The sequence below is a fragment of the Chlamydotis macqueenii genome, chromosome 5 (assembly GCF_036417535.1).
Source record: "Chlamydotis macqueenii isolate bChlMac1 chromosome 5, bChlMac1.mat, whole genome shotgun sequence".
Lineage (NCBI taxonomy): Eukaryota > Metazoa > Chordata > Aves > Otidiformes > Otididae > Chlamydotis > Chlamydotis macqueenii.
In genome coordinates this window covers 69,352,098-69,366,777 of record NC_141560.1, presented here as the reverse complement: position 1 = coordinate 69,366,777, position 14,680 = coordinate 69,352,098, and the positions used below count along the sequence as shown (strand labels likewise).

General features: G+C 39.1%; 1 protein-coding gene across 3 annotated transcripts in view; it reads right to left on the bottom strand.

The window, feature by feature from the left end:
- Positions 1 to 14,434, bottom strand: part of PPFIA1 (PPFI scaffold protein A1) — a 57,175-nt gene extending 42,741 nt beyond the window's left edge. For all 3 annotated transcript variants that reach the window (XM_086748386.1, XM_086748384.1, XM_086748385.1), the window contains exons 1-2: positions 13,063 to 14,434; positions 11,722 to 11,985 (exon numbers count right to left, since the gene is read on the bottom strand). In XM_086748386.1, coding sequence (XP_086604512.1) covers positions 11,722 to 11,985 — 264 coding nt within the window. In that variant the 5' untranslated portion in view covers positions 13,063 to 14,434. The remainder of the gene's footprint in view (positions 1 to 11,721; positions 11,986 to 13,062) is intronic.
- Positions 14,435 to 14,680: the final 246 nt, after the last annotated feature.

The following is a 14,680-nucleotide window of genomic DNA, read 5'->3' as shown; positions in this document are numbered from 1 at the left end:
CATGTAACAAACAATATCTACAAGAGTGCTGGTAATGTGCTGGAAGTCAAAACTAAGCCACAGCTGCACCCTATTTTCTTCAGTGCTACACCAGCCTCTTTGTAGGTCTGTGAAATTAAGGAAAGAGAACATTAAATGGTTTAAATAAGTCAGAAAATTTAATCCAGTTCCTTCTCTTTAGATCTAACAACTTGCAGTTGGCTAAGTGTCTTCCCATAGGGGTACCAACCTTGCGATCACTGAAAGAGTAAGAATCCATAATTTCTCCAGGTAGTTTGTTAATCTTTTCATCAATCTCAACAAACCATGGCCAGCATCTGAGGCTTGTTCCAAGTATGGCAGACCACACAGGGTCTATTTCCAGACAATCCAGAGTGAATACAATCCATTTTTACCATAGCCTCTTAAACACAGATGTTTAAACTACTTTTAAAGCTACAGATGTGCATCAAAGATCACATGTCAAACCAGTGAACAACTATACCAAACTACTTATTTTTTTCCCCAAAGGCTTTCTCCAAATACTCAATTGGAGGAGCGAACCTTGCAACTTAATAACACGCACAGAGGATTAACAAAAAATTAACAAACTCAACACTAACTAGGAACACTAGAGTCCAGTTTTAAGTTATTTTCTACTCTTGTCTTTGTAAAATACTTTTAAGATGTTGTCCCTACTCAGGCAACATTGTCAATCTTCTGAGTAAGGAAGTCAAAAAGTAGAACCATTACAACAGCTGCCTAGCAGCAAGCACAGGAAATACAGAAGCGCTCTTCAGACTTGCATGAAACTTAGCATTTATTCGTACGCAGTGGCTGAAGAAAGCCTTCTTCCATCACATGGCTAGAAACTTCTCCTTGTGGCAGTAATGCAAGGAGTTCCACCTTAGCTGCTCTTGGATGTACAGAAACACATCCCCTGAAAGTTTGTTCAACTTTGAAAAAATGTACAAGATCAGCTAAAATATGTATCAGGGAAACTTTAGTCATCATTGAAAAACAGGCTTTTCAACTTGGGATGTGTCTGGCTACTTTGTGCAGAATTGTGGCTGTTGAGACTGGTCAGTAAGAGGATTATCCTTTCCAATACTGCACTTGTCCAAGTACCAATATTCCAGAAGAATACCTTACCTTAACACAGAAATAAGTTTACAATACTTTGGGAGTGTTAGAAAAACAAATGCCTCTCAGTTACACTCTGAATCAGTGAATTCTAAGGGTTTCACAATATGAATTACCACATTCCTGCACCCCTAGCCTAGTCTATTTTGATTAGTAACTAATACAGTAAGGAGCACCACAACTTCTTAGTTGTAGCTTTAGGCATCTCCATTTTTGGAGTCCACATCAGTGAAAAAACCTACCCACACCCATACCCACTATGGCAAAAGGAGACTACAGTTGTACTTAATTAAAGAGGAAGAATCTTGCATTACCAGTTTGACAAGGTATGGGACAAAACCAGTCTCCATCTTTAGTATGACACTATACAGACTCCATTGAAGTTTTTCCTCTGCACAGTAAGTTGATCAAGATTTTCTGGGATCTCATACAGGATTTCTCAGCATACAATGCTCCTCAAAAATGCCAAACCATAAAACAACTGGTAGATACACTGAGAAAATTTAACAAGTTCAGTTTTTTTCCTGGGACCCCCCATTACGGAGGCTAAGCAGCTAGAGCAAGATCTTTTCAGTTGTAAACAACATTGAACTGTCACTCTCCTGAGATGTACATTTGTCTATCAACTCTAAACACACTGCACTCACAAGAAATAGCACAATTCTGCCTCAGCTGACATTTAATATTAAATTCCTATGACTTATTTTATTAATTAAAAATTATTTAATTTAATTTATTAAATATTGCATTCTAGCATGTTGAAAAAATTAATCCTCCCATGACTAATACTGCAGTACTTTTTAGAAAAAGACCCAGGACAAGATCCATCATGCACAATTACTCCAGTGACAAGATACTTCTGCTTGCAGAAACTGTACGCAGCAGCTGAGGTGCTGCCCTGCCCTATTCTAATCATTCATCTTGGCCTCTCGTTGTCAGGTTTAGTTCTGCGGCTCATAGCTGTAAAGTAAGTTTTTCACACTATGTTAAAAGGGAGTGCTTGGGAATATCTGAATAAGGCTGGCCAAGCCACTCTCGTTAAACAAGCATCAACATGTACATTCCCTTCAGTGTTCTCCTACTATACATTTAATTTTTTTGCCAAGTGATGAACACTTCGGTCTTACAATTTCAAACTTGTTTAAGCAAGTAATACTCAATGAGGACAGGTACATGCCTTCAGCAGGAAAGTCAACTTACAGGCTCTTTACATTTTATTTTTGTATTCTATCACCCCAGTTTACATACTAAGTTAATTTAGTGGGCTAACTGAGGATAAATATAACCAAATCTGCAATATTCGGAATAAAAGCAACCAGACCATCGCATGGAAAAGTTCCTCCATGCAACGGAGCCCATGCAAAAAGAGTATAGTCTCAGGTCTTAAGAGTCTAGTATTCAAACACAGAAAAACTTAACTCAGTAGTATAGAAGTGTTAAAGAGTTGTTTTACAGTGGTTTTTAAGAGGTTTTTTAAATGTTCAAAGTAATTTTTTGTCTGCCACGAAAGATACCCAAAAGGAAAAAAAAAAAAAAAAAAAAAAAAAAAAAAAAAAAAAAAACAAAATACAAGGGCCAAGGGCAGTGTGTTAACATGCTGTAACCAGCCAAAGATGGATTGGTGAGGAACCTGGTCTGAGGAGAGGAAGAAGCTGCTCCTGTTCCACACTGGGCTACAAACAAGGGAAAGATGATGCAACCAGGAAACCCTGCAGTCTCCTACTCAGTTGAGAGAAAAGGCATGCGTGACCCATTTCTCCTTTACTACCTCCCAGGTAATCTTTTAGAACCATTGCAGAAAATACAGAAAAGCGTTACACAGTCTGTCTCTAAAGACGACAGCTCCAACAGGGGATCAGAGTTACACCAATGTAAGTATCAGCATAAATAAGATTAGAGGAGGGGAAAAGGACAGCTTCTTTCCCGCATCGACAAGCGGTGAGAGCTAAAATCCTAAAAAGGTTTTTTCATTTCCACTTTACATGAAGTAAAGTAATTCCAGATTTCTCAAAACAAAGGCTCAGCTTTTGGAAGATAATGTTGAACCACGCCCTCAAAAGACATCCTGAAAACTCAAGTTGCATATTCTAAAAGAAATAAATTACTAGATGCACCTGCCTCATCATTCTTCAACACAAAGCTAAAAGAATGTTGTGACCTTCCAAGTCTTCTCCCCATGAACTATAAAAAGGTGATAATACTTCACAAAAAATGTATTACTCAGGAATAAAATTAAAAAAAAAAAAAAAAAAATCAGTGATATCCCAAGGCATCCCTGAAATTAAACCAAACTTCCAGTCATTCACTCAAATGTAACACAGCAAGTACCAAGAGCTTTGAAAAAATATTCTGAAGTTTATCTAAGACACATAAAAACATGTAAAAACCCCAAACAGATTCACCCATACATCCAACACCACCTCCATACATGCTCTGCTGTTCCAACCTTAGTCTCTCAGGTGTAGAGTCATCCCTTACACCCATAATTAGATCATCTGAAGAACTTATAATTCTACAGGTAACTCTGGACAACAGAATCCCATTTAAATCTTTAAATGGCCTTTGATTTGAGTCAAAAGTTCCTTTTATTTCTGGATTTGCAAATTAAACCACAAAAAGGTAGCCCATGTCTTAAATCTTAGTAGAAGCAAGAAATTCAAGTGCGAGACGTCAGTCAGCACTTTAAATACAATACACAACAGAACCGCAAAGGATATAAAATTACACAGAGTTCAGGTTCCCACTGGGAACAGACAATCTGCAAGCCTTACTCGGGCACAAACTACGTTCAAAATCACAGCTAGTAACAGAATTTAAGGCCAGTATTACTCATTCAGCAAAGGTTAAGGGAGACCAATGAACCCCACCATGTTACAGAACACCACTTCATCTAGCAGATTTCCCATTTACGGATAGGAGTGCAAAGAAAAGGAGAGCTTTGACTATGACATTCTGTTGGCAAAAGTATACATTACTAAATTATTGTTGCAACAGGCTCACATACGACATTTGAGAATTACAACTAAAATCCACAAATTTGCATTTTAAACCCTGCCAAGTCCTTTCAGATGTGTACAGTAGAACTCCCTTTATCCCAAATTTTCTTTTTAAAAATAATTTTGATTTACACAGTGAGAAAACTTTCATATCAAGCATTCTGTGAAGCACACAGCAGAAGAAGCAATTGCACTTTCAGATCTATCTCTCCCTTTTCAGTGGTTTGTTTCATGATCATGCATGAAAACTCAGAAATAGTACTAGAACAGCTTAGTAAAATTGGTTACCATTTACTGAGGCAATTATGGATCCAGGACCATTAAAATACCAGGAATTCATGATCCTCTTTATTGAGTGAGCCCTCTCCACATTAAAGACAGTTTTAGCTTTTACATCAAGGATTTGGGCAGCCAAAATTGCTTTTCAAGTCATTCAAAATAAACACCATTTCTCATTACGGGAAATTGTCAATGTTGAGAAGACAATGATGAATAAACCTCACCAACTGCAAGGCAGTTTCTTTACATGAACATCCGTAGTTAGATCTTTCAACTATACATCAAGTCAGTCTAAACTTTGTATAGGTCAACACAAAAATTCTTTGTTTAAACTGCACATCTTCAGGTGGCTTTTTGTTTGGTTTCGGTTTTTTAACTATGTAAATTATCAGCTACCTAAGCTTAGATAATTATATCCTTATACTGCATGCTGCTCTGTAAAATTCAGGTGCGGGAAAAAAACGTCACTACTTTTCACAGTAAAGAGTTTAAAGAGTTTATTAACTCGCGGTCTACATTCTTTACTCATTTTTACCAGATAAGGTACCCTGCAATTCCTTCTAAAAGGTAAACACACATTTAAAACAATGTTTCCCTACACATTATTTAAACTGAACAGAATCAAATTTGGTATGTATTTTTATATGGGAAGTAGGATTTTTAAAAGTAAGCACTACACTTTAGAAAATTTCTAGACAATTAAATGTGAAACAGAATTAGATAGCAAACTCTACCATGGGCTAGCAACAGGAGTAAGGCACAACACAGCATGGCTCAGGTAATTCAAATAGAGACTACTGCTCTACAGGGGGTGGTGGGGGGAGAATATTATATATATAAAAAAAATAAATAAATCAAAGGCTGCCCACTTTCCTACCACAACAAATAGAAAACACTTATTCTCCAAGTGAAAGTTGTTCTTCTCCTCAGCAGAACTAGAAGGACATGCATATCAAATTTTGCAAGCTTTTTTTGCACATAACCCCTTAAACAACTGATGGTCCTAGTTGAAAATCTGTCCTGAAGGTATCAAATCATGCCTAATACTGGTGGTGTAAGGACCTTTTCATTAAGGAATCTCAGAGCACTTCACAGAAGTTCTAAACCAAAATACTATTTCTAAACATTCATATTTCTGAGAACAACTATAAAACAGAGGAACTACAGGAAAAGGTATGTTGACTGTTCTTATTCATATATACCCATTAAAAGTTATTGCATATTTCAAATGCAACCAAAGTTATAATCCCATTGTGATTTCCACTACCATCCTCAAAAACCATATCCTGAGTAGACACGAACATGAACACACAAGTAAAGTTCAAGGCTAGCCATTGTGGAATAGCAGAAGAGAAGATTAAGCAACAAAGCTCTTAAAAATGTTACAGCTGTAGCCACTGTAGGAACAGGCTAGAGAGCCTTCTCACGCCGATCAGAAGAAAAGGAGCTGATTTTCAGTAGAGCTTATACGAAACCCAAGGTAAAGTCTGAAATAGAGAAAGGTAAGAAGAAAAAAAAATCCCAACTTAACAAGCTATTCACATGAATTTACAGAGAATCTAAAGGAAAACAATGCATCAGAATCAAGCCAAGCATTAACTTTAACAAGTACTGTAATCACAGTACTCCTCCAATTATACAAACTAGGAGAGTAATCTCCTCAAGCAGCCTACAGATACATATTCAGCTCACTACACAATTATCTGGAGTTTACAAAACGCAGAAACAGTATTTCCATGCACTTCTGTGAAAAAGTCAAGTTGAATAAAAAACTCACTCCACTGGACAGCAAAATAACTATTCTTCCTTCAGCCTGGAGAATGTGAAAACATTTTTCCTGGCAAGAATTGCCATACATTTCCCCGTTTGTGTTTGTAGAATCCACAGGCAGGCTTACAAAAAAATACACTTGGAAAGTTATGAACACTCAGATTACCTGACACACGCAATGCAAATTTATCGCTTCTCAGTGTTCGTAGCTTGAGATCCACATGCACAAGAGATTATGCTAAGTATTTTTAATATATGTCAACAGATACCAGTCAGCCTTACAGACTTAAATTGGCTTAAGCTGCCTAAATTGCTAAAAGCAGCTTACATGAAGACCTCTATCATATTCCTTTAAAGCAGGAAAGTTAAAAAAAAAGCAATATTAAGCTAAAATGTGAAATATATTGAGTACTGGGATGCAGTGTCAACTTTTTAAGTGCAGAAGCCAGAATTACTGACAGAAAGCTAAAATTTTCTCCCCGAAGAGTGACGTTCTCTGACAACATTGTTAACTATAAGGGATCAACATATATCAAAACACAAACAAATGTGTACTCTTCGCTCTAAGATCAAATCCTATAGCAAGTAAAACCAACATCCATCTCTCCTAAATAAACACCAGAAAGGAGTACTCAAAGTGACAGGCCAGTGGATGTTAAAACACTAAGAACTTGCTAAGGTGGGGGGAGAATTGTATTTTTAATTCAAGTTTATCCTAAAAAAAAAAAACAAAAAAAAACCAAAAAAAAAACCCACTTCTTTCCTTTTTTTTAAACATCCAGCTGGAAATTGCAACCACGTAGCCACACTGAATGTTTAAGTCTTGCTTGTTTAAATTAGACTCCAGCACACCAAACATTAATAAATCCATTATCAGACATTTGTACACAGTAACAGAAGAGTAGGAAAAAATAATCACTAGCTCATCTTTCAGGGCTACACCCACAAATCACTACTGAAAACAAACAAAAAGCATTTCTGGGTCATCATCAAAACATTCTTCCTACAAGCAAACCAAGGAAAATAAAAACAATAGTTTTAGACTTCATAAAATCTTTTTATTAAAGGGATTGACGGGATATCATAACAGTGCTAAAGTTCACCCTGAAATACAAGAAAACTTTAACCCTAGGTTTAATTTAGCTAAAAGGACTATTGATAATCAAGATAACCTAAATTAAAAGCACAGTATAAACAGCAAGTTGCTAACAACAGGCAAGCAGGTAACTGCTGGGTAGGGGTGGGATGTTTCAATAAACAAACTCACCCAAACATATTTAAATGAGAAACAAAGAAGTCAGAACAAACGCTAGAGACTTGGTCCCCAACATATTCCACTATACTGCTGAAGTGTTGCCACACCACTTTTTGTCCGATCATAGAGTATACTTTCAGACAACTTCATATTCTGAAGGTTTTGGACAAAAGCTGTCTGTTTCTATGCTTTGCAAAGACAGACATGTTAGGGAAGTTGAGGTTTATTGATATAGTCAGTGAAATTTCCAAACATTAACTCCTGTCTCCATCTGACTTAAACTAGTGTAGGTAAAGACAAATCTATCCAGTAATTCAGTAAGAGACAAGTACGATTTAGCAACTGAAACAACACAGAAAAGATTAAAGCTATAGCTGTCTGAAAAAGCAATGGAGTCATGATCACCTTTGCTGTCAGAATGGGATGAGAGAAGTGGAGGATATGTCTGCTCTGACATATATTTGCACATCTGAAATCTTTTTGGATCTCTATCCTGGACACACAGGCTCACTGCTGGGACTAATGGCTTTATTTAGAAGTCAGTAACAGATCTGCTAGAGTAAGAAGTATAAGCTGTGTCACCTCAAGGCTGAACAATTCTGAATACTGTAAATGGAGTTGCACTTAAAACACTCAGGAAGTTTCAGCTCCTGCGAAGTTTGGCAATGCTTTTACTTAATGTACTTTCTGCAACTGTGTTGTTCATATTATGTACAATTCAAAGCTCATTTCTGCATCTATGACATCCTGTATTATTTAAAACTTGTCTGGAGGAAATCCAACCACCACCATTATTAAAATGGCACCTAAATCCTTAAGTTCATCATTATAACACAATACCAGGGCAGTCTTCAGCCCAAGTGTTTAGATATTTCTTGCATGTGAGACATTGAACATGTCTGAAATCATCTAAGGAAGATCGTTCTATAGACACATTTGTGAATTTACTTGAACACAAACAGAAACAGACACACACTATTTTTAACTGAAGTGTGCAGCAGTGATAAAACATTTACTATAGATGGAATGCAACTAAAGATGGCCTGCTGGGGACTCATCTTAAATTAAGATACAACGGGCAACCTGGTGAAGCCAAAGCCAAACCAAAATTATAGGCAGCTTTTTTTCCCACATTTAACTCCACATTACAGTAAAGTGCTCTTATTCACACACAGACACACAGCCTCTGACAGAAACTTCTCATCTGCCCCTATCCTACATTGCTGAATACAGAAATTCTGAACAAGACCATCACAAATACAGAAAAAAAATCTAACTTGTATTTTACCTACCTTGCATAGAAATGAAGATAAAGTATGATAAATTTAAAACCAAAAGATTGGAAGTACAAGATTAAGATGGATCTTAAGAGTGTTGCTGTATTACAGAAGCATAGTATTTGTATATCAGCTTATAAAATCCTTTACATATTAAAATTGTCATCCTGATAAGAGTTGCTGTGAATTCATCAATCAACTTTCATTTTTTCACAGAGACTCTGTATATAAACTCTAGTCTTCTCCACCCAAAACAAACACGCTGTTGTCATTTACAGAAACTTCTACATTAAATTCTACCAGCAAACTGAACCCTAGCCTGGAAAACCTTACTAGCAAGAACTGCTAGTCACTTGGAACTCATCTACGTTAAGTTCCAAATTTAACTTTTAAATGTAATAGCATCCTGTATATTTCACAGATTGACTTACACATTTTAAGCACGCAAGCCTTGAATTTTGTAGAATACACTCTAGAAAACACATAAAGGGCATAATTAAATCCACTAAGGTCATAACTAGATCATATCTGAACGTGTTCACATTAAGAACAAAAGTTCTCTAACTAAAAAGTTCATTTTCATTTTTTTCTGTTAAAAATACTAGGAAAAATAAAATTATTTTTAAGTTCTTGCACAGCAATTTGATCCCATCGAGCTGATCTTCCAAGGTCAGAGTACAGTTTGACTAGGGTAATCTGTAATAGGAGGTAACTCCCAGAAAACAAAAAGCATTGCCAAGAATTCAGTTATTTTATCAAGACAATGTTGATGTATTTCATTTCCAGCTGTCCATACAAGAAAAACTTGTCAGTTCTACTCTGCATAGATGTAACATATAAAGCACATCTACATAAAGGTTAGAACGCTCTTCTCTCTGCCATTAGAATCTGAGTGTCTTCATACTAAAAACAGAGTAATTTTGGTATAGAAGCAATCCATCTGGCATTCTTTCTTTTATACAAGGAGTTTCCACCAGTCATCAGAACAGTGTAACTGGCTGATTCGGCTAGATACATAAAACAGGAAAAGTGTACATACAAACAATTCAATTCAAGGTTCCTTAAGACAAAGCACTCCAAAATCAACTACAAAGATGTGTTACAAGCTACATGCCAAGCCTGAGAGAGAAATAACATATTGGTTACACAGTGACTTAGTAATCCACGCAATTATGCTAGTATTTGTACAACTAGTTAAATTGACCTTCACATCTCTTTCTACTAAATTGAGAACAACTACTATAATAAATAAACTTAAAAAAAACCCACACTACTAAATCCCTTCTTTCCTGAAAAAAATATAACACACTTGTCAGTAAATTTAAAGTTTTCCTGCTTCTACCTCTCCTTGAAATCCACAGTTAAACAACGGGTCGTTTGAGACAGGAGTTCAAAAGAATGCTCAGCTTGAAGTAATTAACAAAAAAGTTTGAGTAGTTTCAAATACTACAGTCACAACAAAGTTGTCGTAGTGAACACTTATTGGAATTAAAAAAAAAAAAAAAAATTGTTTCACCTCATCAGAAATTTACACCAATGAAGTAACTTTACCATAACAAAAACTTGTCAAATATAGAAGTTATTTCTGATTGTAGCAAGAACAATAAAATATTTTTTACTTTCAAAAGCACCGTCATCAGCTGCCACCATCATTTGAGCTTAAGCACAACTGAGGACAAAAGTGGCATAGTTTCACTACATGATAACAGTATTTTTCAACAGCAATCTACAAAAATCCATACATTGCTATATGTTTATATAAAGTTGCAGTAAAATTTATCTTTCAGCTGAACTATGAGACTTGCTTTCCTACAGATTTCACATGAAACCACAACATTGTGACAATTTGGAAAATTGAATTTTTTTAAACTGCATTAATCTTTTAAAAATGTTCAGAAATAAATGTTTACATCTAAGTAGCTTACAAGATTCAGGAAGGAAAGCTGAGAATTGAAAAGGGAAAAGAGGAAGAGTACAGTTTAGAGCTTGAGTGATTCTACTGAGTCATAAATTCAAGTACACCAGTTCACAGATCATACAATTGGTTAATGGCATTCATTAATGTAGCAGACCTGAAATAGCCGCTAAAGAGAAGCCACAATTACTACAACGGAAAAAAAAAAAAACAAAGAATGATTTTCGCCTGCAGCACATGATTTAACACAGGGAGCCACAAAGGTTGGAAACTTCTCCTTTCTGATTTCCATCATTACCGTTATAACTCAACTAGATTGATGTGTATTACTTTTTAGTTTCTATCCCCAAGTAATTGCCAGTACCCATGACCATACCAAGAGTCATACAGTGATTACATTATAATGAGAGCAATGCAAACAGAAGGGTTTAAAATGACTGGTTTAGAGGGTATAAACAGTAAATACAATATTTAAGGATATGCAAACATTTGTAAAAATAGTGAGTATTCTTAGAATAACGTATGCAAGTGTATCATCATCATGACATACCTGGGACAACCAACCGTGCTGGGAAGTGCAAGGCTATCAACTGACACCTGAAACCACCCTCTGCTTTGCCTACAAGCACACAATTTCAAAGTATTCCAAGTTCAGTTGTATTCTTTGTAAGTAGAAGGAATAAAAACCATGAAGTTCTGTAGAAACCAGTCACATTTCCTAACCTAACACGCTACTGCCCTATGTAACACACTGAACACTACAGGCTGTACGTTGGTACACTGCATCCTCCAGAAGTCAATAATTAGCAACTCCCTAGCAAGGCCCAAAAAAAAAAAAAAAAAAAAAAAAAATAATAATAATAATAATAAAACACCACACCAAATCCAAACTCTCCAAAAGGAAATAATAATAATAATAAAACACCACACCAAATCCAAACTCTCCAAAAGGAACTACATAGGTAAAACAACAAACTTGGACTTCACTGTCATGACAATTCAGCATGTTCAGTCTCTTCAGTAAATTAAATATACAAAAAGTCAACAAAATACCACAAAGGGTACAAAATAATATTGAAAGATACCTTCCTTTCAAAATGTCCATACCTGTGGAAGCGCAGTATTGAGCTGTCTCTGCAAGGAATCTCTCTCATGACCAACTTCATGCAGCTTGCCCTGGGTCAACGCTAGCGTCTCCTGAGTTTCTCTTAGTGTTTCCAGAAGGCGATCCCTTTCTTCCAACATGGATACCATTAATTGCTCAAAATGAGAATCAGCATCTGACTGTAACGGGGAACCTGAACCGTGGCCTCCATTTCCCCCAGAGGGAATCTCTGCCTCACTGATGGTTGGCATCACCTCACACATCATCTTGAAACAAAATAAGACAAAACAAAGACCATAAATTTAAAGTCAAACAAATCTAAACGGGATAAGCACAGGAACTTTGGATACGACCCATAATACCAACTTAGCTCTCCTAACGATAGTATCAGCAAAGTTGCCAACACCTTAGTGTTTGCCACTACTTCATTAAGACTGTGGGAGAAAAGGTATACAATCAATTTAATCAAGGCATCGCTTCATAATGAGAAACTTGTGACTTCTTGCAAAACCAGATTTTTACAGCTGTGTTTCAAACTGTGATCTCATTTTAATGGATTTATATTTTTGTTAAGAGTAAACTGCTGCTGAGATCTTTAAAAAAAACAAAGCATGCAGCATGCCACCAAAAATTATACATTTCAACCAGTAACTGATTACACTGCGTATTTTGAGAAACATCATCTGCTTCTTCCAACACTTTAAATACACAAATATATTATCTAAAACAGGACTTACGCTGGTTATGTATAGAAAATCTATGGTAAAAGTGATGCATGTAAATTAGTGGTAAATCCAAAGAGCCTAACTCAGGAGATACACATGTAAAGAAAGATAAAAAGCAAAAAATTCATTATGAAGTGGTAGCAGCTGTCACTGTGGATAACAAAAGTAAAGGTAAGCAAAAACAATTTAAGGCAGAATATGAATACAATTAACAACACAAATCTAAGTACTGTAATACTGTTATTAAGAGACCCTAACAGATCCTTACAAGAGGCTAAGGCATCAAGTTTTTAAAAAAGCATGGAAAAAATCCACAAATGTAATTATTGCGCCCTCTCACTTAATCACTAAGTTCTTCAGACAGCCTCTCTCAACATCTCAAACCTACAACAACCTAAGGCAAACGAGAACAGTCCTCTCAGCCTCTCAGGTACCAGAAAGTCTGTTCTCAGCCTCAAACTTCACACTCATATCTGAACATTTTAAAGAGCAATTAAACTTATTCTGAGCCTTACAGTGGGACCTCTCAATCCCTTGAAAGACCTGGAAAAGCCTGAAATGCTTTATACCATTTCCATGCATGATTACAATAAGCCACAACACCACAACATTATTTACCTTGCTCAATAAAATAAAAAGGCTTGGAAAACAGGCCGCAGGTTTCCCGCAGTACCAGTTCTTCTCTGGTTTTAGTAGTTTGTTGTAACCCCCAAAAACCCTTCAGATTGCAAAGTATCCATTCAGCTCCAGTCCAACGTCCATTTCACTGAAACATCCCGTGCACACGAAAACAAATAAACCTGCCGAGTAAAGAGCAGATCCAGTAAAAAGCAGCAGCAGTTTCAGCTAACTAGCCAAGTTCCCGGAACAGAAGAATGCGAAAATAAACTGTCTCAGCTTCCCATCTCTCTATTACTGGCCCATAGGTCCTGCAACAGCTGCGATGGGGGAATCATATGCTGAGGAAAAAAAAAAAAGAAAAACAACGTAGTCCAATGCAGCGATGCAACAAGCTTCAATAGTTCATCGCTCATAAAATTCCACTCAGGTCACAATCGCATTATTAAACAGAGTACAGACAGCATGGGAAAACGGCACGAGCTTTCTTGGAAAGGATCTGGAAAAGCCTCCCTCCTTTTCTCTTCTGTTAATTCCAACGGGAGGCTCTCCTTTCAGTTTCCTGGGTCTTAGTTCAAACATTTATAATCCCAAGAGCGAGCAAGGCGTTGGTATGGCTTTAGAAGGCGAGGAGAGAAGGGAGGGAGACCTGTTGTTTCCTCAGCGTTAGTCTTCCTCCCGTTCTCGCTCCGGCCGGTCCCACCGACGATGCTCCGGAACCGAGATACCCAGCCGACAGGAGTGAAAGAAACCCGCCCAGAACAGAGGCAGCTGCCGGGAAGCACAGGCGGGGGAGGAAGGCCCCGAAGACAGACGGGGGCACCGGCAACCCGCCGCCCGCCTCTCCTCTTCCCCGCGGCAGGGCCCGACAAACAAAGATGCCGGCCGAGGAGACGGGGTTTTTCTGCTTTCTCCTCTCTCCCTGCTCCTCACGGGGAGCGCCGGGCCGGGCCTTCCCCCCGCCCCCCGCCGCAGGCCCCAGCGGCGCCGGGAGCGCGGCCCCGCAGCCTCGGCAGCCCGCGCGCAGCCGGCTCGGCCTCAGCGCAGCCCCGGAGGAGCGAGCCCGGCTGCGGAGGCCCCGGCGCCGTGAGGGCTGAACCAGCCCTTCCTCCGGCCCCTACCGAGCGGCGGGGCAGGCTCCCCCGCGGCGGGAGGACTCGCGTCCCTTCGGGCCGGGCCCGGCTCGGCTCCGCCCGCTGCCGCCGCCTCCACGTCCGTGGTGGCCGGCAAGGGGCCGGCTGAGGCCGGGTAGGTGCCGCTGCGTCCCGCGGCGACGGCGGCAGCGGTCTGGGCCTGGCGGTACCGCCGAGGCCCTGGGGAGCGGCCGAGGCCCTGCGCGCTCGGAGAGCCCCGATCGCCGCCGTCGCCGGCCCCCGAGCCGCCGCGCCAGCACCGAGCGCCGCCGCCTCCCGCTTCTCCCGGCGCCCTCCGCGGCTCCTGCATAAATCAGTGCGGGGCCCAGAATGCACCGCGCGGGGAGGTTCGGGCGCTGCGGGTCGCGGGTTCGAGTCCCGCTCCCCCGCGCTGCGGCCCCGGGAGCGCCTTTTCCCTTTCCCTACAAGCGATACTCCCGCCGCCCACGGGTGTCCGCCCGAAAGGAGAGCTGCTCCGTCTCTGG